Source organism: Epinephelus lanceolatus, chromosome 16 (assembly GCF_041903045.1).
Source record: "Epinephelus lanceolatus isolate andai-2023 chromosome 16, ASM4190304v1, whole genome shotgun sequence".
NCBI lineage: Eukaryota > Metazoa > Chordata > Actinopteri > Perciformes > Serranidae > Epinephelus > Epinephelus lanceolatus.
The window spans coordinates 33,046,962-33,072,470 of NC_135749.1; the positions used below are offsets into that span (position 1 = coordinate 33,046,962).

The 25,509-nt window shown below is 40.6% G+C and overlaps 1 protein-coding gene across 2 annotated transcripts in view; it reads left to right on the plus strand.

Annotated features, from left to right (window-relative positions):
- The window catches only part of slc2a3a (solute carrier family 2 member 3a), a 30,265-nt gene extending 14,098 nt beyond the window's left edge, over positions 1–16,167 (plus strand). For both annotated transcript variants that reach the window (XM_033636859.2, XM_033636862.2), the window contains exons 4-11: positions 2,340–2,500; positions 6,396–6,636; positions 6,804–6,966; positions 10,091–10,278; positions 12,186–12,290; positions 12,382–12,480; positions 13,301–13,504; positions 14,726–16,167. In XM_033636859.2, coding sequence (XP_033492750.1) covers positions 2,340–2,500; positions 6,396–6,636; positions 6,804–6,966; positions 10,091–10,278; positions 12,186–12,290; positions 12,382–12,480; positions 13,301–13,504; positions 14,726–15,061 — 1,497 coding nt within the window. In that variant the 3' untranslated portion in view covers positions 15,062–16,167. The remainder of the gene's footprint in view (positions 1–2,339; positions 2,501–6,395; positions 6,637–6,803; positions 6,967–10,090; positions 10,279–12,185; positions 12,291–12,381; positions 12,481–13,300; positions 13,505–14,725) is intronic.
- The last annotated feature ends 9,342 nt before the right edge of the window (positions 16,168–25,509 follow it).

Sequence of the window (25,509 nt, forward strand, 5' to 3'; positions counted from 1 at the left end):
AAGAAAAAAACATTTATTGGAAAAGTCAATCAACAAAATGTGGGACACATGGCAATTAAAATGGAAGAATCAATATGGAGCAGAGAGAACAAAAAATAATTTGCCAATCTGTTAACAATCTATCAGTGGTAAATCTTAATTTGACAAGCAGATTCTATATTTGTAACTGTGTGGGACTGCTGATTAGGCAGTTAAATAAAGTGACAGACTTCTAGTAAAAAGATACAGGTATGGATTACTTTATATTAACATTAAGACTGGAAGGAGGGGGAAAAAGCTAGCCTAGCTACACCGACACCTCCAAAGTCCAAATTTGTGGTTGCAAAGAGGAAAACATGCTGTAACTTTCTTAGGGTTACTCTGTTTGTGTCAAAGGTGGGGTCAGAACATGGATGTATTATGAGACCTGGATACAGCATTGAAGGCTTTCATTCCTGTGAAAGTTGCCCAGTGGTGCATGAAGCCAAAAAAGCTCTGTTTCCACAGTATGAAATCACCCGGATGATCTTCTAGACTAGTCCAAAATGAATTACATCCTGATAGTGAAACGACTCATTTCGCTGGGGATGTGATGCTCCAAAACATTTATCCACAGATTTACAGATGTCTCTTACCCAATGTATATCAATGGAAATATCTTTATGGGCCCAATGGCATCACATGATGGACCATGGAAATTGCACTACCACTGTTTGGCCCATGAAAATTGGCTTTAAAGCTTGGCTCACTTCCTGGGAGCCTGGGTCAGACTGAGACTCGAGTCAGACTCAAGTCAGCCTTGAGCTGCAAATGTTAAGACTGCTTGACTAACAAGGATAAAAGACTCGACTTGACTTTGACTTGGCATTTAAGACTTGAGATTTGACTTTAACTTGAGACAGATGGCTCAAAAGGATTGACTTTTTTTTATTTCATATTTGCATTTTCAGGATATTGAAAGTTACATTTTGTTTTTGAAGCACGATTTTGTTGATTTCTAGCACGCAAACCTGGCAACCTTCTACAACACAACAGGTCAGCAGAGGCCAGCGCATGAGGCAGATATCATTAAAAGGCTAATCCTAAAGTAATACAATTTGAATTCAAGGATTCTTGCAAAGCAGTGTGCAAGGTCTGCAGCTCTCAGGTCAGTACAAGACCCCCACAGCATCCACCTTCATTCCTTATTACGAATCCCTCAAAGAATGGCATGTGAGTGTGTCTTTTTAGCAAACAAATTAGATTATTTTCTGGTCTAGCATTAGCTGGAAGGCTTAGATTAGACCAGATCCTCAGAAGTTCATTTGACATGACTTCTGACTTGCTTGATCTGAGCAATAACTTGTCTTGCTTGACTTATAACAGGGACTTGACTTGCCTTGCTTGATTCTCACCACAGTGACTTGGGACTTTCTTGAGACCTGAAGGTTAAGACTTGAGATTTGCTTGGGACTTGCACAAGTGTAACTTAGGCTACTCCCACCTCTGGTTTGTGTCAGATTCAACAAACATTTTGTGTGTATTGGTAGGCACATTATGGAACTCTGGATAGAGCCAGGCCAGCTGTTTCCCCCTGCTTTTATGCTAAGCTAAGGTAGGGGGTGGTGCAAAAAGGGGGAGGCATAATAATATTTTTTGAGCACTTGGGAGGGGCTTATGTTCTTTATTTTGGCTAAGGTGAGAGGCATACAAATTTAAATGGTTCTATTTTGTGGTTATTTTAACACAGATCTTTGACAAAAACATGACTTCCAAACCTGCAAACAAAATTACATCATTTATCATAGCCAGAAAGTTTAAAAACAGAAACTATTGTGGGATTTTTACATTTCTGACGGTCCTTCTGATAAAACATGGCCATATCTGAGCTTAAAATGGTGATATTTCATTAAAATCCCTTTATTCTATGTTTTATTTCAAATCTGGCCAAAAATAAACCACACAAACTATCCAGCATGCACGTCATGAGGTAAAAAAGAAAAGAAAACTCTAGGATTTAGTCTTTAACTTTTAACTTTAACCTTCAAACATCAAAGGGTACGTTTTTAAAATCTAACAACTCATTTATTTGAAAAAAACAAACAAAAACAAAGTCACACTCGAGCCACCCCCCTCCTCTGCTCCTCTGATAAGTAAAGAACAGTCCCTAAGCTAACTGTATCTGATGCTGGCTCAGTACTTAATGCAAACATGAGAGTGGTATCAAGCTTCTCATCAGGCTCTCAGAAAAAAAGCAAATAAAACTCTAAAAACTTTTCCTTCAACTGACCAATACTGAAAATATTCAGCTATTATCAGTGCATTTCTGTCTTTAAATACAGTCAAGATTTATCTATTAATTCATCTGTTCCTGCCATCAGAAACTACGATCATTCTTCAACGATACCTGGGTCGAGCGTTATGGAGAGCCAATCTCTGCGGGGGTATGTACCATGGTCTGGAGTGTTGCTGTCGCCATCTTCAGTGTGGGCGGCATGGTTGGCTCCTTCAGCGTAGGCGTCATGGCAAACCGATTTGGCAGGTAGGAGTTAAATTTGTACCATACAGCCAGCTGGGATCTAAACTTTTGTAATGAAAAGCTAAACCTGTTCCCCAGTCAATCAATCAGTCAATCAATTTTATTTATAAAGTCCAATATCACAAATCACAATTTGCCTCACAGGGCTTTACAGCATACGACATCCCTCTGTCCTTAGGAGCCTCACAGCGGAGAAGGAAAAACTCCCCCAAAAAAAACCCCTTAAACAGGGAAAAAAACGGTAGAAACCTCAGGAAGAGCAACTGAGGAGGGATCCCTATTCCAGGACGGACAGACGAACAATAGATGTCGTACAGAACAGATCAACATGATAAATTAACAGTAATCTGTATGACACAATGAGATGGAGAGAGAGAGAGAGAGAGAGAGAGATATGCAGGACAGACGGTAATGACAGTAGCTTACAACAACATTAATGAAAGTAATAATATTATAGTTATAGTTCTGGCTCCTGTGGTACAATATGTTAAAAGTATTAATATCTGATAGTGTACATATGTGACAATAACCATATGTGTATAATAACAGTAGAAGTGTGACTAATGATAACAGCAGCAGCAGGAGGCATCTGGCAGGACCACGGCAGCAGCACAACCACACACGTCACACTATCCAGGCACCGCTGCAATATGAGTTAATCTGAGAGACAGTGGAGCACAAAGGCTCTGGAGAAGAAGCCAAGTTAGTGACATGCAGTACGGCCGAGTTAGCAAGATGCAGTAACAGGACATGAGAGAGATAGAGAGAGAGAGAAGGTGCCCAGTGTATTATAGGGGGGTCCTCCGGCAGACTAGGCCTAAGTCAGCCTAACTAGGGGCTGGTACAGGGCAAGCCTGAGCCAGCCCTAACTATAAGCTTTATCAAAGAGGAAAGTCTTAAGTCTAGTCTTAAATGTGGAGATGGTGTCTGCCTCCCGGACCGTAACAGGAAGATGATTCCACAGGAGAGGAGCCTGATAGCTGAAGGCTCTAGCTCCTGATCTACTTTTGGAGACTTTAGGGACCACGAGTAACCCTGCGTTCTCAGAGCGCAGTGTTCTGGTGGGATAATATGGCACTATGAGCTCTCTAAGATATGATGGAGCTTGACCATTTAGAGCTTTATAAGTTAACAGTAGGATTTTAAATTCAGTTCTGGATTTTACAGGGAGCCAGTGCAGAGAAGCTAAAACAGGAGAAATATGATCTTGTTTCTTAGTTCCTGTTAGTACACGTGCTGCTGCATTCTGAATTAGCTGGAGAGTTTTTAAAGACTTACTAGAGCTACCTGACAAAAGGGAGTTACAGTAATGCAGCCTAAAGGTAACAAAAGCATGGACCAATTTTTCTGCATCTTTTCGGGTCAGGATAGGCCTAATATTCGCAATATTACGCAGATGAAAAAATGCAGTCCGTGAGGTTTGTTTTAAATGAGAATTGTTTATCAGGTTTTTTTGTTTGTTTGTTTGTTTGTTTGTTTGACATATTCAATGTCAGTTCCAAGTATTGCTTTGCTTTGGGTCTTTGTTTCTTCTTTAATGGAAAATGTATTTTCTGTGTGATTCAGCTGAACTGTCTCAAGCCATTACCCCTAATGGAGCTTATGAAGCGTGTCTGTCTTGAGCCCACTGCCTGGCTCTAATGTTCCCCGGAGTTGTTCCTTCATTTCTCCATTTGCCTCTGTGTTTTGCCCCGAGCATCAAACCACAGTCCTTTTTTTCCTTTTCAGTTGTTTTGACCAATTCCATGAACGGGTTTTCCACACAGAGTTAAAGTAATTTGGAGTCGAAATACATTTTGCTTTTTTGCATTATGAGATTGTCAAAGAATTCACTGTATAAAAGGATTTGAAAGGAAGACTTCAGTCGTCTATATGGAGAAAACACACTTGTCTATGATTAGCTTAGCTTATCATAAAGACTGAAAGCCACAGGAAATGACTAGCCCGGCTCTGTCGAAATTTCCAACAACAAATTTTATTTCTTTTTCTCATTTCTGTTTGTGTCAGACTAAACAAAAAGGACACAGTCTGTTCATAAGTTGATGCTTTGTATTTTAAAGTCTGAAATCTAATTTGAAAAAAGGTTTTGCATGTATGAAACTAAGTTTTGAAGGCTTGATAGACAGAAAAAAAAATTATAACCTTTCAAATTTGTCACTAATCTCCTGAGGCCTGTACTACGGAGCCAGTTCAGCTTACCCAGGATATCTTCTTGCTATCTGGTTTGACTAACCCTAACATTGGCCGTCTGGGTAACCAGTACTACAAGGGTGGTTATCAATAAGTTCAGTCAACTCTGGGTTCTCTATCGAGCCACGAGTGTGTTCATGTGAAAGAGGTGGGGGTGTTCATTATGAGAAACATCATCAGAACCATGAATGAAGGAGGCTGCTTCATGAGATGAAACAGTACTGCGAGATAGTGATGGGCAAAGCAGTTCTTTAGATGTTACTGAATCACTAGAATCAGTTCATTAAAAAGATTCATTCAAAAGATTCATTCGCCGAATCGTTCAGTGCTTGGCGGGAGGAGCCCTGACTGTGTACTGCGTCACGGCTGAGCTGCTGCTGCATCTGCCCTGCACTGGTGAGTCTCATTACTGGCCAGCCTAACGTTTTAAATTCGTTTATCTGGAAATTAAGTCTGTTAAAACAATAGGGAGGTGTGTGGTTGTGTTCATGTGGCTTGACTCCTGGCTACATTAGCCGTTAGCTTGGAGAAAACGGTCCCTATGAAAGTGTATCGCTGAGAAGAAATGATCTGAATCACTCAGGGATTGGGGTTACGTCGCTCACCGAGTGATTAATTCACCGAGTGATTCGTCACGCAGTAGGCACACTCCTGGCTGCCTTGCGAGTGATTCATCCCTGCACAGACCGAATTGGCAGTTCCACTCCCGGCCTGCATGCTCGCTGCTGAGCTCAACTGAACTGAGAAATGAACGAATCAGTTCCGGAAGTGATTCAGTTCAGTACGTTCACTCAGCAGATTCGTTCTTTTGAACGATTCGTTCATGAACAACACAACACAACTGCAAGACAATAAAATCTCAGTGGTGTGAGATGTAAATGACACTCTGTAATCCTATAACAGAAAATGTGGAATAATAGAAATGCCATTGAAAAATTAAGCATCGACCAATACTTAAATTATATTTAGGTATCACTACGCTATAAGTGACATTAGTATTTTTTGCTATTTAGTTGGATGATGAATAAGTCACATAAAACACTTTAAAGTAACACCAGACTCTTTCTATCACAGAAATAAAGGATGGCAAAGTAGCTTAGTGAATGACTGATGAGGTCTATCTGACCGGAATGTTGCATTTATAATATACGGGAGCCAATTAACAGTGTGTGAATTATTTTTTAGATAAAATATAATCTTTTTTCCTAGTTCTCATCACACATGTGCCTTATGTTATTTCAAAGTGGAGTTAATAACACCCACTATGCAGATATTTGCCCACACAGTTGTGAGCTTGCGAGTCCTGTCATTTCTGCTGGTTGTCATTCATCCTATAAATAAGTGTAATTCCCAAAATGTATTCCTTTAAAAAGATGTAGCCAATAAAATCCAAGGCTCTGCACACAAGACAACATAGATTTCCTTCTGTCCTTTATCTTGTCATACAAGGTCATGCACTTACACATAAATATATATATGTTTGCCCTGTAAAACTGGACTAACACATCAATGACCTAATTAGGCAGGAAAACAGCAGACCTTCACACACACTCAGGCAGGTCAATCAGTCCTGACACACTTATGGTAATCAGTTAATCAATCAACATGTCAATCTTCCTCAATCACAAACAGTAAAATAAACCACACTGACGCTAATTGTTAATGTAATAAAGTATATCTCGCTCTCTTTCCTCCTCCTCCTCCTCAGGCGTCGCTCCATGTTCCTGGTGAACTCCCTGGCTGTGATCGGTGGCCTCCTCATGGGCTTCTCCACTATCTGCTCCTCCTACGAGATGGTTATTGCCGGTCGCCTGATCATCGGCCTGTTCTGTGGTCTCTTTACCGGTCTGACTCCCATGTATGTGGGGGAGGTGTCACCCACTCCCTTACGAGGAGCCTTCGGCACTCTTCACCAGCTCGGTGTGGTGGTGGGCATCCTGATCGCTCAGGTGAGTGGGAGGCTTCCAAACAAACCTCACATTTAATGACCGAACAGCTCTCACAGTTTCTTACTGTATGATACAGTTAGCAGGTTCTGACTGTCAGTGGATTCATTTTGGATTGGGTGTTAGCTTTGCTGTGACTCTGACCCAGCTGTTGTGGCCCTATTGTTTAGATCTTTGGTCTGGAGGCTCTGCTGGGCTCAGCCAAGCTGTGGCCCCTGCTGCTGGCCCTCACTGTGGCCCCTGCTGTCCTGCAGTGCATCCTGCTGCCCTTCTGTCCCGAGAGCCCTCGCTTCTTGCTCATCAACCTCAAGCAGGAGGAGCAGGCACGTAAAGGTAAGCACTGATGCCAGCCAGTATGCTAGGGGACACGCTGCTCCACTTCACTGGCTGCTTGAATGGCTTCCCACTGGTGACATACCCTATGGTGGAATACACCTGATTGGATAAACATGCGGCCAGTTGGGCGGTCCCAGGAAACAACATGACGGCCTGCTCATAAACTTTCTGTAATTCCATCTTACAAAATACACCAAAATCTATTTCCGAAAACATTTGAGGCAAGAAATAGGCGATGCAACTGCTGATTCTTGTTTTATTTTAGAGCTTAGTTGCCTAGTTTGTCATCTTGGTCCAAGATTTGTGAGCCAGGCATACTGGAACCTCCACTGTGCACTGTGCAACTGCTTCTCTTACTCTCCGTAGGAAATTAATCAAAAGCGTTGAGACGGCCTTCATCCTCAGATCTGGTGGAAACTTATCATGATACTGCTACAATACTACTGCTTCTATTACAGTAGTACTGCTGCTACTGCTAGGGATGCACCAATATGGAAATTAGGCTGTGAACAAAAGGGAGATTTTCTGTGGTATTGTCAAATAGCCTACCCTCAGTGTGTCCCTGCCCCCCCATAACGCCTACACTACAAGGGAACATAATAAATACAAAGATTTGAAAGTAAAATGACTTTAATCAGTATTACAGTTATAGTTAATGGTAGGAGAGAGGGAGATGATGAAGCCCAGTGTTACTGTGTAATTTTCTGGTGTATCAGTGAAGTGTATAAACTACACTGCAGAGTGGAGTCTCCACTAACAGACACAAACAGTGACAGCTGACTCATATGAACATCGGCAGGTCCCCGTTACATCTGGTGTATCAAATGCTTAAATTGTCTCGCTGCATTTTTATAAACACACCCAGGCGCCGTCTCACTGTCTCACGATCGACTAGCCTTTAAGTAGAATAGCGATGGTGTTTGGATGTAAGCCGCTGCTGCTAATTAGCTCGTGCTAACACTCTGGAGATGATCCTTCAGTGCTGTGTCTTACCTGTTTAACAGCTGCAGGAAATTTATTGATCTGGCGGGGGGTCAGACAGTAGACAGCAGATCAGACCCTCAGTGCAATCCGGTTGTCTTCATCTGGAACTGTGAAAGATGACCACACCGCGCCATATTTTGCCCCTGAGACAGCATGCTACAGTTGTTGTTCTTCTTCTCTGTGTTTATTGGCAGCTCGCAAACCAAGTGTAAAGGTACATGTTCTGCCACCCACTGTGTCTGGTGTGTAGATGCTGCCCTTGTTAAGGTAGTGAAAGCACTCTGGCTTCGTATTATTGGTGCTATAATTATACAAAAATGTCCCATTATTGGCTGATAATTTATGGCCCAATATATATCGTGCATCTCTAGGTACTGCTATACCACTGTCACCACTACTGTGCAACTGTTACGAACATGTCTACTGCAAGTATTGATATCATTACTGCAGTCACTACTGGCAGCACTGCTACTATCACAACTACTATCTCCACTACTACAACTACTGCTTACACTACTGTTTCTATGGCACTTGCTAGTATTATTCATGCTGCCTGTACTGCTATGGTGTGACTGCCACTAACACCACTGCAAGTCCAGGCATTACAGCTACAAAATGACCACAGTCACAGTGCTGCTCTACTACTACAGTGGCACCACAGCCACTGCTGCAGGCTTTACTGTCACCACTAATACACACTCTACTAGCTGCTTTTACTGCTACAACTGCTGACACTTTACAACTATTACAAATACAACTACAGTTATCACTTATACTGCTGCTGCTGCTGCTATAACTCCTACTATCAGTGCTACTACAACTGCTTATACTGTGTTACCTCTACTGTAACCACTGCCACTATCTATAGTACAAATCTACATCCTACTGCTGTTAGTATATTGCAACTAATGATACTACTTCCTCATTCTGCTTCTGCAAAAACTGCTACTTAAAGTAATTCCACTGCTACAACTGCTGTTATTTCTGCTACTTGGAATACTGATATAACTCCAGAGATCATTGCTTTTGCTCCTCACATGCAATACTGCTGCTTCTGTCAATATTACCACTACGGTTAAAAAGAATTACTGTAACATTTAAAAAACTGCATGTGAGAAAGAGATTCTGAGAGGAAGAATGTTAGAATGATCAGATGAAAGAGAAAACAGGAGAAAAAGATCAAGGAGAAAGACAGAAAATCCAGAGACAGGGAGTTACAGGTACACACTGGTGAGATCAGGTGAGACGGTGATATTTTAGCCTGGAGAGAAGAGTCCTTGAGCAGACAGAAGGTTTTGGCGTCTGTTCAACACGCAGCCTGCCAGGGTCGTCTCTGAGGCATTGACCCACTTCTCCCCAACACCTCTCATCTGACACAACACAAACAAACACAGGGCTCCACAGTGAGAGTTGCATCATAGTGTCTGTGACTGTGTGCCGTTTGTGGTGTTCACAGTGAAATAGTTTTCTCTGCTCTTTCTGGTGAAGATAAAGAACATGCTTGGCCTCTGTTGCAACAGCTGAACCAAAAAAGAAACCAACGAGTCACTCTGTACTGATTGTGTCACTGCATACTTTGTGGAAAAGGAAAACACAGTCGTAGTTCTTGGGTCTCCAGAGAGGGCAGCTTTAAATCCACTCTGTGTTGGATTTAATGTGGTTATAGCATCTGTTAAAAAAAGTGTCCTCTGAAAACTGGTAGTCTGATGGTACTTTCAGCCAATTTCTGTCAGGGTCCCTGGGTCAGATTTGTGGGGTGGCAAGGAAGCTCTGTAAGGTCAATAGTGTCACATAAGTTAGGTGATTTTGTTCCCTGCAACCATTGGACTACTTGCTTTATTGTTACTGTAATTTACGAATTAGCTGGCAACAAAGATGCCCGCGAGGTTCACAACAAGAGAGCTGAGGATGGCATGAGTTTCCATCACGTGCAAGAAAGCTCACGTGGTAACAGTTCAGCGTGTCCGAAAAGATACATACATTTACTTTAGATTATGTACTAAACCCATGTCTGAAGCCTCGTACTGTCAGTGAGTCTTTGTGCGGACACAGTGGCCACCACACAGAGTATGTTTCTCTTCTCTGCCTTTATGCTTGTCAAAGATAAAGACACATCGTATTTATGGTTTCTTGACAGCACTGGTGCGTCTGCGTGGCAGTGAGGATGTGAGTAAAGATCTGCAGGAGATGAAGGAGGAGAGCGCCAAGATGGCCATGGAGAAAAAGGTCACCATCCCGGAGCTTTTCCGCTCTGCAGCGTATCGTCAGCCCCTCCTTATCGCTGTCATGTTGCAGCTCTCCCAGCAGCTGTCTGGGATCAACGCTGTGAGTCAGCACCAGGCAGCACATCCACACACACACACACACACACACACACACACACGCACACACACAGGTGGCTACATACAAATACACACATATACAATGCATACATATGTTTACAGTAATATGCAAAAGTTTGGGTACCACTGGTCAAAATTTTGTTGAACTGATCTCCAAAAGGCAAGAAGTTATAGATGAAACATGCTTTTGAACATTAAGCAAGATTGGTGTTTCAAATCAAATCAAATCAAAATCAAATCAACTTCATTTGATTGGTGTATTATATTTTGTTTTCAGGGAGCTGTTTCCTCCGTTTGTAATGATTTTAAGAAATGTCAGTTAACAGGAACTGTGGAGGTCAAGTTGAGGTCTGGAAGACCAAGAAAGTTTTCAGAGAGGGCAGTTCGTAGGATTGCTACAAAGGCAAATAAAAACTCCTGTTTGACTGCAAAAGACCTGCAGGAAGATTTTTCAGACTCTGGAGTGGAGGTGAACTGTTTTACTGTGCAGCGACACCTGTACAAATATGACCTTTATGTGTTCTCACCACAACATTCAGCATCAGAAGTTTGCAAAGGAACATCCAAACAAGCCATGGTGCTTTTTGGAAACAAGTCCTGTGGACTGATGAAGTTAACATAGAACTTTTTGGACACAATGAGCAAAGGTATGTTTGGAGAAAAAAGGGTGCGGAATTTCATAAAAAGAACACCTGTCCAGCTGTTAAACACGGGGGTGGCTCGATCATGCTTTGGGCTTGTGTTGCAGCCAGTGGCATGGGGAACATTTCACAGGTAGAGGGAAGAATGGATTCAGTTAAATTCCAGCAAATTCTGGAAGCAAACATCACAGCATCTGTAAAAAAGCTGAAGACGAAGAGATGTTGGTTCTACAACAGGACAATGATCCTAAACACACTGAAATCTACAGTGGACTACCTCAAGAGGCACAAGCTGAAGGTTTTGCCATGGCCCTCACTGTCCCCCGACCTAAACATCATTAAAAATCTGTGGATAAACCTCAAAAGAGCAGGGCATGGAGGACTGCGCAAGAATCTCAAGACGGCCCAAGAATCTCACAGAATAAGCGCCTTTTGCAGGAAGAATGGTTGAAAATCCCCCAAACAAGAATTTAGAAACTGGTTACAAAAAGTGTCAAGAAGTTGTGGTACTTGCCAAAGGGGGTGCTCCTAAGTACTGACCATGCAGGATGACCAAACTTTTGCTCCAGGCCCCTTTCCTTTTTGCGATTTTGAAACTGTAAAAGATTGAAATTAAAAAGTAATATTGCTAAAAATATTGAAGTAATGTATCATCTTTAACTTCATGCCTTTTGGAGATCAGTTCATCTTCTACTTACTTAACTACTCACAGCAGGGCTGCCCAAACCTTTAGATGCCACTGTATTTGGATACCCATTAGTTGTTTCCCTGGCAACATCTTTTAGGGAATGGGAGATGACACTGTGATTGGTTGAATTCATGTTTTTCCCAAAACATCTATAATTAATTAAGGTATTGACTTCAACCTGTTTGCCCTTTGTTCCTTACTCTGGGCTCAGATTATGTGCCGTTTAACCAGTAAGAGTGGAGTTCGAAGATGCCATTAATACACTTGCGCTATGCACTTTAGACCATGCGCTACAGATTGTTTAAATAGGGCCCTAAAACTTGTGTGTACTAGTTGTAATACTTTGTCCAACCTAGGAAGCCAATGTTAGCCAAATCCTCCCAGTAAAAGGCAGAGTCAGGGATAGATTGCGTATTGGTAGAGTCAAGGTGAACATGATTATAGAATCGATATAACATAATTTCATATGAAAAAATAAGTATGTGAAAGCTGGATTTATGTTCAAATCGAGTTATAAAATCTGTGTGTTTTCATCTTTTCCATCCTCCCTGTGTCCCTCAGGTGTTCTACTACTCCACAGGCATCTTTGATTCAGCCGGTGTCAAACAGCCCATCTACGCCACCATCGGAGCTGGCATCGTCAACACTGTCTTCACTGTTGTATCCGTGAGTGACATCAGCGTGTTTGTCTTTGTTCCTGCGTGTGTTTTCGTAAGCGTTCAGCAGCACATCACTGCCTCTCATGTCTGTCCTGCAGCTCTTCCTGGTGGAGAAGGCAGGACGAAGGACTCTGCACCTGCTGGGACTGGGTGGAATGGCGATCAGCGCTCTGCTCATGACCATCTCCCTCCTGCTGGTGAGTTTGGCACGGTGACAGGGTTGAAGAGAGACTGAGTGACAACAGCTTACCAATGCAGGCAACTCAGCAAAGAGGAAAAATTGGGGAAAGTCAGCAAGTCATTTTCTCTCAACCTCAACTGGCTTACCTTCACAATTCTAACAAGGTTATTACAGATAATAATTTGAGTATTTGTGTAAAATATAAGTGATGGCCAAATGAAGCTCCATGAAGCATTTTCTTTATTTTATGTGTCCACTAGATGGCGCTCTTGGTTTAAAGAGAGAGACTCAAAAAATGGCAATTCAGTGTGCTTTCATCTTTTTGTTGAAGAAAAAGCACCATCTAGTGGGCTTATAAAATAAAGAAAATGCTTCATGAGGCTTCATGTGGCCATCACTATAAAATATATACAAATAAAATGTCACTAAAATGCAGGAGTTCACCCAAACTGTCTTCAACTTAACCTTCCTACAAAATGACTGATTAATGCAGTGTTAAACTTTTGACCTTTTGCCAAATCTTTTAGCTTGAGCTCAAAATTCAAATACCGGTAATAAATAAACTCACTCTAATTTTCTGTGCCATTCAGCTCCCTCCCTTCAAAATAATACATGAAAACATCCTATGTATATGCAGTACATTGCAGTTAGGTCTTTTTGTAACCAGTTATTATAGAACAGATTTCATGACTTGTCATTTTTAAAGGTTACAGTAAGAATAGTGTATTCATCAACACATGTTCTCATTAAACAATTAATAGATTTAATTAATTCTCTATACAACACACTCTACATATTATATGTCACTGACTTTTTCTCTCCCCTTATCTGAGCAGAAGGACCTTCCCGTGATGAGCTACATGGCCATCATTGCTGTTATGCTTTTTGTGGCTATGTTTGAGCTTGGCCCCGGTCCAATCCCATGGTTCATTGTGGCCGAGCTGTTCTCTCAGGGGCCTCGTCCAGCAGCCATGGCTGTGGCTGGCTGCTGCAACTGGACGGCCAATTTCCTGGTTGGAATAAGCTTCCCAAAACTAGTGGTAAGGGAGGGGCGATTGTCTGGGTTTGATGTTGGTTTGGGTTGCTGTTTATTTCTTATCTTTACTTTTGCTTTGTTTTCTTTTATTATAACTTTCATTTTAATGCCTTGGCGCCGGCAATACCCAAGGGAGGACACATTTTGTTTTCGGGTTGTCTGTCCGGCTGTGTACGTCCGTCCCATTCTAATGAACGCAATATGTCAAAAACACCTTAAGGAATTTTCTCAAATTTGGCACAAACATTCACTTGGACCTAAGGATGAACTGATTAGAATTTGGTGGTCAAAGGTCAAGGTCACTGTGTCCTCACAAAACCTGTTTTGGCCATAACTCAGAATGTCTTACAGGATCAAACAATGAAGTGATGACATCTTTTATCCAAAGGTCAAAGGTCAACTTCAATGTGACATCATAATGTAATGCAAAACACTTCTCTGACCATTACTCAACATCATATCTCAGGAACAGAAGGAGAGGCATTTGGTCAGATACTGAATTGGTGACTCTAATCTTGGGTGTCCACCTTGAGACTAATGATTGGATAGAAGATGTGTGTGTAGAATCCACATTTTAGGATATGTAACTTATTTGCAGCAACATTCATATTTGTAGCATTGTCTACTGCTAGCACCCCCCAACCGCCAGGATAAGCGATTATGGAAAACAAAAAAAAAACATTATATTTGTATAATTTCCTTCTGGCTTCTGCTTCTACTTTTTCCCCTCACTATTATATTCATTCATTCATTTTCCGTAACCACTCATTCTGTTGAGGGTCGCGGGGAGGCTGGCGCCTATCCCACTGACATTGGGCAAGAGGCAGGGTACACCCTGGACAGGTCGCCAGACTATCACAGGGCTGACACATAGAGACAGACAACCATTCACACTCACATTCACACCCACGGGCAATTTAGAGTCACCAGTTAGCCTGCATGTCTCTGGACTGTGGGAGGAAGCTGGAGTACCCAGAGAAAACCCACGCTGACACGAGGAGAACATGCAGACTCCACACAAAAGGGCTCCCCCACCCTAGGTTTGAACCAGAAACCCCCTTGCTGTGAGGTGACAGTGCTAACCACTAAACCACCACGCTGCCATTCACCATTAGAAGATACACGTTTTGTTTACTTTTTTGAATATATTCAATTGTAACGAGAACTCTGAACATGTAAAACAAAGAATTTCTTTGAAACTGACCCCCCACTCTTCTCTCTTCAGGAGGCATGCGGGCCTTGGGTATTCCTCATCTTCACCGCCTTCCTAATCATCTTCTTCATCTTCACCTTCATCAAAGTCCCAGAGACGAAGGGTAAGACCTTCGATGAGATCGCTCGCAGCTTTGGTGGCGGCCCGCCTCCCACCTCCTCATCTGTTGAGGATCCTCCTGCCACTGCCAGCGCCGCCACAACGCTTCCTGCTTCACCAGTGAAGGAAAAGGTCCCGCTGGTGGAGGCGCCACCGCCGGCAGCAGCAGCAGTAGTTGATCCACCCCCGGCAGCTGAAACCACACCCCTTGATGTTAAATCCAAATCAGCAGTGCAGGAGAGTGTGTAGAGCAGCTGTAGGTAGAGTTTAATGGGTGAAGGGGGTTATGAATGAAGGAAGAATCACAGAGATTACAAAAGTGCTGTAAATTGTAATTAATTATCAAACCTTGGAACAATAGAAACTTTATAATTTTAATACCAAAAATGGCAGCATTATCAGCTTAGAGGTGTTGACCTTTAAAAGGTCATGCTTTCTGCTTTTGTGGTAGACTCCTTATTAGTCTCTGACATTTCCTCAACTTCCTTCTTTTATATCCTCCCTTCCTCACCTGTGAAAGGGAAGCAGTCACTGTACAATGCTACAGATTAAATCTACTGTACATTCCTAGGAATTAAGCTACATTCATTAAAAGGGTGAGTCTTTTTCAAGACAGCTGTGTGTCTAGTCAGGGCGGCACTTTTCCAACACAAATGCAGGTTGTGTTAATGGAAAGTGTTGCTGTCCAGGCAAAGGTCCAGGTTTAAATGTCCGTCACTGCAGACTAGAAGCAGAATGTGTTGACAACGGCACAGCCTTTTGTTTCCAGACATGCTAAGTCCATTCTGAGTTCAGGTCCATGTAGTGCAAGAGGCAACATGGATAGCGATGATGCACTATTTATTTATTTATTTTTTATTTAATGTATTTTGAAAGTTTAGACAGGCATTGTAGTATATATTATAGTGCAATATAACTTGATAGTTTCATGTAGTGATATTTAATGATCTGTTAATTCTTCTAGTGTTTTCGGAAGTGTTTTCAGAAGGGATTCTTAGAATTTATGTTCTGCCTTCAGCTGTTAAATATGAGCTGACAAGCTGTGGAGCTTTTTAGCAATGCCAAAGTACTGAACTTTAATTTCCACCTGGTGAACACGTGTAACTTTAAATGTGTTTCAGTTTGGGAAATTAGCAGCAGCAGCCACAGGTCTCAAGTTTATTCATTCTGAAAGCTGGTTAAAGCTGTAATCCACAAGTTTGTTCAACTTTATTTAGTTTAGCACCTTGTTCTGCTTTTTCTTGAATTTAGGTAAAAGGAATACAAAATGATCATTTGCATATCAATGTCCTACCCTGTGTAACACTGAGTTCATGAAGAAAACTTTGCTCCACAGTGAACGAAGAATCCAAAAACAGAGAAAATGCTCAGTGGTTTGAAGCCAATGGAGGCAGCGTTTAACAACAGCAAAACTATATCACAAAGCTGGTTTATAAACACTCACACAACTTGGCCTTAGTACAATCTGAGTTAGCAAACATTGGTCTGACGTTGACGTTTCCTTGGCCCAAACTGGTCCCGGTCAGACACCAAAATCTGAAACGTGGTGATACGGCAAATGGCCAGATGATGGTGTTATTTCCACCTCCAATTCCAAGAAGCCCATTCAGATTCTGTCTTACAAGCATATTATTATAATATTGATCATATTATTGCTGTGAAAAAGCAAATAGATACATCTTTGTTTTGTTTTTTTTGTATCACAACAATGATTTATTGACAATTTTATTTCTTTGGTTGTGAAATGGTTGTAATTAGATGGCCACACCATGATGTCCACTCCAAGTGCAAAGAGTAGTATTACTGGACGCCCATTTTTTTTAAAAAAAAAAAAAAGTGGGTTTTTTTGCATTCTTGCCTTCAATTGATAGGACAGTATTAAGTGTGAAGGGGGAGTATATGCATTTGAACTCTGCTAATGCTTTCCATTTAGCAGAGTTCAAACGAATGTGTTTTCTCAGGCACGCTACATGCATGAGACTATTTATCCAGAAGTGTTTTAAATAGAAAGGTTTTTGTGAAAATGCATGTGTTTGGGAAGTACTGAGCATATGACTGCATAAATGAGACCTGGATTATGCGGCACCGGTTGTTTGAGAAGTTGTAAACATATGTTTTGATATAATTTTGCTGTTGTTAGATGCGGCCCCCTTTTATCATCAAGAATTTTCGTCTTTGGTTTCTTTGTTCAAAAAAGTTTTCCTGAAGAATTCATCGTAACATGGGGTGAATAACTGCTGTTCAAAAGGTCTTTTTGTGGATGAAATATGCGTTTAACTGAGTTGGTGCTGAGTTCAGTCCAAACAAACAAATTTCCTGTTTACCAGAGAATTTGGTTTAAAAAAAAAAATCATTCACTCCTTATTGATTCAATTTCCACTCAAATTTATGAATAGACAAATACATATTCTGTTGTTAAATCTTGTGGATTATTGCTTTATTGCATTGGTAAATTACTGCAAGCATTTTAGGACATGCTATGACTGAGGCCTGTGGACAAAAACATGTCGGCTGGATTGTCATAGATTACAGTAGGGTAATGTGCAATGTATATTATTTTTTGTTAGAGAGAAAATTATGAGTATTTATTTCCTTAGAAATTAATTTTTATATGAAGTATAAAATTATAATACACTAAAGCCAGTTTAGAATCGTAATGCTTTCCAGATTAGCCCAAGTAATGAAAAGCTAAATGAGTCTGCAGTGAGCTTTTCCTGCTGTGGTGGAGTAAACCTACATCACATGAAGTGCAACACTGTAAATCTCATTTGTTACTCTCTGTGTAGATGCACTTTGTAAACCAGATAAGCAGCAAAGCATTAGAACCAGAATCACTAATGTAGAAGCCACTGATAACAACAGCGCTTTGTGTCAAATGAACAGAATAATATTTCTATTTACAAAGCGACTGCGTATATCTGGCCGAGCTGTTATTAGAATAGATAGGTATGAAATGTGCAATCAAAAAAGAAACTGCAGCCTGAATTATGTTGGAGCTAATCATGAAACGAGGAAAGTAACGGGGAAGTGCTAATACTGTATAAACAACGGGTACACATTATTTAAGTGACAGGCCGATTTTAATAGTTCCTGACGTTTGATTAGAAAAAAAATAATCTGGTTACCTTATATGATTTTTTTCTTTATTATTTTTACATTTTCACAAAGGGAGAAATGACAAAAAACTCAATTTTGTTGACCTCGATGATGATCTGAGAAAATAATTTGTTAAAATCAAAACAAGGAGTGTAATTCCAAAATGAGATATCCACCATTTTAAAAACCAGGCTCCTCTTACTGTAGCAGGACATGAAGTTATGGTGGTGTCATAACATTGGGAGTTTACAAATAAGATTCAAAAGTAGAGACGCTTTGGCAAGAAGGATTTCTTATTGATTTAGAGGGCAGAAACTACACATCATGTGTTGTATTGAATCAAAGAAAAAGAGACAGATTTTTAAAAATTCTGAATTTTAAAAAATGTTTTGTCTTTGTCTCCTAATTTTGTCTGTTGGCTACGTTAGCTATCTCGTGCTCCAATAACTGCAGTATTCTGTCAATCATTAATTTTGGTGTCTTACAATGAGGTAATATTAAGAGAACAGAGGTTACAGGAGAAATAATCTCATGTGTTTTACTTCCAGCCTCTGGTCTCTAAAGGTTCTGTATGCGACATTCAGAGCATCAATATAGCAGAAAATCACTATTTGTAATGTAAAAATATAGTGGAGTAATGGCAGTCAAACTACCTGTGTGTGTGTGTGTGTGTGTGTGTGTGTGTTATAATCTGAGCTTCTCTGTAGTTTGTTGTGGTAAGCCACATGTGCATATAAAAAGACCTGGACTCAGCGTTGAAGTGGGGTCATGTTCATTCCTATGAAAGTTGATCGATGATGCATGAAGCCAAAAAAAAACTGACTTCCTGGTTTTTAAATTACCCGAGAACTTCTGCATCGTTGGGTCAATAGACCAAACACACTAGAGACTTTGCTGGCTGAGCAGCTAACTTCCAGTTTAGGGATGAAATGATCAGGGCTGCCCCGAATAGATAGAGAGGGAGTGATAGAGAGGGGTGGAAGGTGGACTATAGCACGCAGTGTTTCTGTTTGAAAATTAGTATCCCTTGCCACCTTTTTCCAGTTTCCTCCACCAGTTTACTGGTGAAAAAACAAAACAAAAAATGAAGCATTCAAATACTGACTTGGACGTCAATTACCGTGGCAACCACTGAAGCTTCGAAGCTTCAAATCATTCAGGTCAGCCCTTAAAACGATTTAATCATGCGGCTGTGGATCAAATGGATCAAATCCCAAAAGTGAAGCCAGTCATTTTGCATGGGTCGTGACACTCAAAAAAATGTATCCACTGATTTGCAGATGTCTCTTTTAAAGTGTAAGTCTATGGGAAAAAGTATTTTTGGGCCAAATGGCATCACGTGACAAACCTACAAGTTGTAGTTAAACAGCTGGACCACTATGTCAAATTGGCTTAAAAGTCTGCGGAAGTGTAATAATGATAATAATAATGATGCATTTTATTTGTTAGGGCGCCTTTCAAGCCACTCAAGGTCGCCTTACAGCAAAGATAAAAAAGCATACATCAAACAAGAAACACAGCACAGTAACACACGTATGGCGCTCATCGTTTGCTCTGTCAGCTCTGCTGCCATTGTTTAGAGTTGTTTATAGAGTTAGCACTGTTAGCTGCTAGCTGCCAGCTCAGCCACCTCCATGTTGAGAACCATGTGCAAAGAACTCATACGCTCTGAATTTTGCATAGAACTCCTTTAACTCAAACTCACTATTTAAGAACACAAACTACCTTCCTATCTGCCTTCAAGTCAAAATTAACAATTTTCTTAAAAATTGACATTTTGGTGTAAAACTCTCAGATGTGTTAACTTGTTCGATGTGTGTCAGAATGCTGACATGACATGTTGTTGTGATCTAACATGAAGAAGGTGTTCACATTTTGTATGACATTTAAAGCCCAAATGCACTGAACGCGACTTTTGACACTTTGTCAATATAGTGAGTGACAAATGAATTATGTATGTCAATACCGATTTAGATAATAACAAAGTTAACAAAACATCCTAGTTTGTTGTCTGAATCAGACACTTCCAGTGTGTTTCGGCTTTATTTGTCTGGTCCAGTCGTCGTCTACATTGTAATGCTTTGTCTGAAGTCAGCCATGTTGTAGCATTGTCAACCTTTACATAGTTATGCATTACCAACATTGTACAGTTTGTTTGGTTAATACGTGTGTGACGCAAAGTAGGCTATATTTTCTATATGATTCATGCTGCACTTTGAGAACATATTTATTTATATATGTATTATTTATTTTTTTGGCTACACTGGGAAAATATTTATCTTGACAAGTAATTCAAATGATATATACTGAAGTGTAACATTTGATTGGAGTGATACCTCCCTTGTTTTAAAATACTGACTCGTAAGCTGATTTGAAAACATTAAAGTATGTCAGTGACATTTTTCGCTTGTTTTGAGAAATAGAAGCCCGTAAGATTGATTTGATGTGATGATAAGGGGCTTGTTAAGATGAATATTTCTTACAGTGCGAAGATAGATTATGGTCGGAGTCATGGCTTCGTTGTGTATTGCTGTATTTGTGGATGATAGTGACGTGCTGTGTTTGCACTGGGGGAGGTGCGTGGTACACTCCTCTCATGGTAGTGTTCAGTGTTGTATTCAACTTCTCCTGCAAGGTCCTGCTTCTGTCTTTCTATTAACACTGCTCCTGCTGTAGGGCACTAACACTGAACTTTACCAAACCTGAGTCTAGTATGGATTTAAAATGCTTTCTATTACTCAGCCTGCCCAGTCGGGTTTGCGTCTTGTGATATCGCAACTTCAGGTATCTCCAGAGATCTGTATTCATCGCTACCATTTCTCTCCGAGGTGATATTAAGGTGTCTCAGAGGTAAAAGTGAAGAAACAGATTGTGTTTAATATGATGTTTTAAAAGTGCTAAAAAGAGCAGAAATGTCTCTTTTGACCAGGAGGGATTTGTTTGGGGTGCCACATTAATACCAAGTTAAAAGTTTTAGTTCAAGGTGCAGGTCTGTGGCCAACATGAGGGTGCAATCACACCTACAGCTTGTTTTCTCTGGTTCAAACCATTGTTTTTAGGTGACACTGCCCATTTATGAATCAGGGGTTGTATAGTCGACTAATGTATGTAAACTTGCCACTGTATGAGCAGTGGTTACATAACCTTTGAAAAGGCTAACTTTATTGTGCACATGCATGCATGGACATGGGGATAGGTGAGCTCCGGTACTGGGGCAAACAAACACAAAACTTTCACCCTGGAGATCACTGTTTGTGTCCAGTGTGAAACTAATGGTCAACACTTAACCTTATACACTTTAGTCCTTTACAAAGTTATGTCACGTTACATTAGTCACTTTACGAACATCACTTTACGTACTTAGGTCACTTTATGTACGTACATCACTTTCGACTAACTTGCGTCCCGTACGTAACAAACGTAGTTATTTTAAATGAAAAGAAGATCATTTACTAAACCTAACCAAGTACTTCTGGTGCCTGAACCGAAACCCTCCCACCAAACGTAATTTTGCATTAATGGGTCGTGGTCATTTCACATATTTCTGTGGAAGCATGTTGATATTTTAGCACTTTGGGCTGGTCAAGACAAATCCAAAGAAGTGCATGCATCTCCCCATAACCACGCCCCCTTTTGGCCAATTGGCCAACACAAACACACACCTTCACACACACACTTGGTGGTGGGGAAATTTTTGTGGACTGTCCAGTAACCAACAGAGTGAGCTATACAGCTGCTGGTTGCAGCTAAAAATCCCAAACTGTATTGTTTTTCACCCGGCCTTATAAAGTGAACTAACGAAACAAATGCTCTGGATTTGAAGCAAACTTGTGTGGTGTGGCTGCACTCTGAGAAATGGCTGAATCAGCGAATCACAAAAGTACATGAAAGGATTTGAATCAAACAGTGGACCCAGGTGCACACTGCTCCTAACCATAGCCACCCACTTTATGCACATGTATGAACTCAAAATGCTCCACTGTACAGGCACAGGAGAGTATAAGTATTCATCTGTAAATATGTATTTTTTAAAAGAGTACTGTTTATATGTTGAGTTGCACGGTCATGAGTGTGTGGATTATTTTTCTTTCGGGGTGCACATGTTTTGTTGAAGAGAGGAGCTGATTTAGCTGAACGTCTCTTTACTCTTTCATAGTGGCAAATTTAGTTCCTTCTGTGTGTGGACGTAAGTCACTGACTGCCTCCTCTCTTTCATTTTCACCTCATGTATTTGTCATCATTCAATCACAGTCGTGTACTTTTATCTGTGTGCCTATTCAGATTTATACTCAGAGATGTTGATAGTAGTTGACTTTTCTCATTTTTTTGCCACCATATGGTCATTGTTTTCTTTTCTTCAACAATTTATGTCTATGATCACATTTCGATGGTGGCTGCTGCCAACATTGTCAAGAGCCAAGGAGTAAATTCCAAACATGGTATATTCCACTTGCTTATTGTAACAAAAGCATCATCATTGATTACCAGATACGTCATAATAAACCACCTCTAAAATGAACCATGTAGTGTGACAGACTTGAATCAACATGCTTTAGCTGCTGTGATCTTTGTTTTGCTCATTTGTTTGGCCCTGATCTGTGTGTTACAACTGTGTAAATAAATGTACTGACTGTGCTGTATGCTTGAGTATCATGTACTGTAAGCTATTTGTGCCTCTCTGCACCTCACACATTCACAGACACATTATTTATAGTGTGTTACTGAAGTGATTTCAGACACACACAGCCATTGTCTGTATGCTTTGCTGTTTTGATGGCAGCCAATGACTCAGATAAATCTTCATTAAGTGATACTTACAGGATGTTTAGGGATTTGATTGAATCTGTTAAAGGGACAGTTCACCCCAAAATCAATTTAGATGTTTTTATTTTACCTGTAGTGCTAAATGAGTCTAGACTGATAAACAGCACTACAAGTAAGAAGGTTGGTATGTATTTTAGATTTTTTGGGGGGTGAAATGTCCCTTTAACTGTAGCTTTAGTTTCTGTAATGTGACGGATATGAGCTGAGCAGATGACACTGTAGCTTCAGTGAGAATAGTCAGGCTTTTTGACATTTCTCTGTGCCACGCTGGTGATGCACCCCAACTGTATTTTGTTTCACTTGTGTTTGTATTGTACATGTTGTTAAATAAAATATTCATCATGTAACGAGACATGGTGTGAACGTGTAATAACAGTATTCCTTTTACCTCATTCTTGGATTTTATGTGTTTGAGCTTTGGTGCATTTGAGTATGAGTGAAACATCAGTGATCTTGATATAAATATACTGTACATTATACGCAGTGGTACTATGAGCTTTGTATTTTACGTGTCAAGATCAGCGTACTTGTCAGAACGAAACTGTTGTAAAATGTTGCTGTGGCTGTGAAAGAGTTTTTTTTGTTTTAAAGGGTGACTTTGGTATTTTTCAACCTGGAACCTATTTTCCTATGTTTTTGTGTCCAACTGACCAATGGGAACAACAATTTTGGAAATTGGTCTGGTACTGATTAAGATCGCTGCAGCCAGCAGCCGTGCAACAGGCTGCACGGTAATCATTAAGGGCATGTTTGCTAGTGATGGCCAAATGAAGCCTCATGAAGCATTTTCTTTATTTTATGAGCCCACTAGATGGTTTAAAAAGGGAGGCTCAAAGAATGGCAATTCAACGTATTTTCAATCTTTTGTTAAAGCGCCATCTAGTGGGCTTATAAAATAAAGAAAATGCTTCATGAGCCTTCATTTGGCCATCACTAATGTCAAAGTACAACCACTAAAAGTGCTTGTTTTTGCTACTGACAGGTTCAGACTGTTATTGTGTCTGATAACTAATGGAAATTATTCCTACATTGACCTTTTTGTTAAAGAGTAATATCCCTTTTGTTTAACCAGAAATAGCCCCAAAGCACAAATTGGGGCTGTATACACACTGGGTTTTTTGCACCCTCAAATTTGTTCTTTTCAATGTAGATGCACAGCAGGCACTCAAACATCAGAGCGGCATGCATGTGTTCCTGAGTGCGACGGCTGCTCAATTAGATAAACTGAGTTTAACTTGTGGAACACAGCAGCAAGCACCACATGTCATTTGACAAGGACCAGCCAATTGCTGACAGATATCTTTCCCTTCTTCTGGAAATATCAGTCTGTGATAAATATGGGGAGGAGGTCGATCATTTTAGTGCAAGGCTGCCAGAGCTTCTCATCTGTCCTGAGGACAATAGGCCTACACACAAACAGTGCTTTCACGAAAATAGGCTACGATACGGTGCTTGTTGAGGTTGCTTAGTAACTTCAGATAGTGATGGCCACATGAAGCCTCATGAAGCATTTTCTTTATTTTATGAGCCCACTAGATGGCGCTTTTTCTTCAACAAAAAAGTTGAAAGCACACTGAATTGCCATTCTTTGAGTCTCTCTCTTTAAACCAAGAGCACCATCTAGTGGGCTCATAAAATAAAGAAAATGCTTCATGGGGCTTCATTTGGCCATCACTAACCTCAGATGCAACCTGCCACCGCAATCTTGAAAGCTGGCACAGAAAAGGCAAAAGAGTAGCACCTATAGCGCCTGACCTCGCATTTTCCAGGCAGTTAGACGTAGCATATGTATGGCCCCTTAGTGGACATAAAGTGATAGTGCAAATATGCCCTTGAGTGGTTACATTGCAGCCTCTAGCTGCAGCGCTCTTGCTCAATTCTGGACTAATTTCAAAAATTGTTGTTCCCATTCATAACAGACGATAAAACACTGGAAAATATGGTTGAAAAATACTTAAATTACCCTATGATATAAGCCTGAAGACCACACATTTGTATGTCTGCTTTACTAACTGGAAGTATGGAGTTTGAAATATGTATATTTAGTCCAACAAAAGACTATGAGGTTGCATTATGGGAAGTGTAGGACACAGAGCTGTCTGGGAGTGTGGCACTAAGGATGAGTGGGTGCACCATTATCTGTAGCTATATTTGTATCTGTTCAACCAATTTAATTATCTGAATCTGAAGCTGCACTCAGAATGGGCTGGGTTTGAACTGGAAGTGGGTGGGGTTTAAATCAAAAGAGGATGTGTCCTAACTGGAAGTTGACATTTTAAGCCTGGAATTCATATGGCTCAATCTATATTTATTATTCATTCAAAAATGGTGCACAAATCAATCTCAGAATTAGGCTCCAGATTATGTTTGATCACAAGACTCAGAGATCAACCCAGCTACTTGAATGAGGATTTTCCCTTGTCATGAATACAGATATTGAAACATTTCACTTGTATAAATAGTCATAGAAGGTACATTATCTGTGCCAGGTACTCCTTTCATCGGAGTATTCAACTCAGCCCTATGTGGGTCTGAATATCTCTGCCTCTGCAGCATCAAATGTTTTAATCCACGTCTCACAAAGCGCACAAGTTCATTAGATTGCAGGAGTGCACCTGTGAGCTTGGTTTAAGTTGTTAAGCAGTTATGATTTTGCAGTCAAGCTGTCCTTAAGATAGATATGAGCAAACCCAGCACTAACAAGATGACATAAGTGACAATTTGAAAATGTATTGATTGTAATGATATAACTAAATATGCATGTGTTATAATGGAGT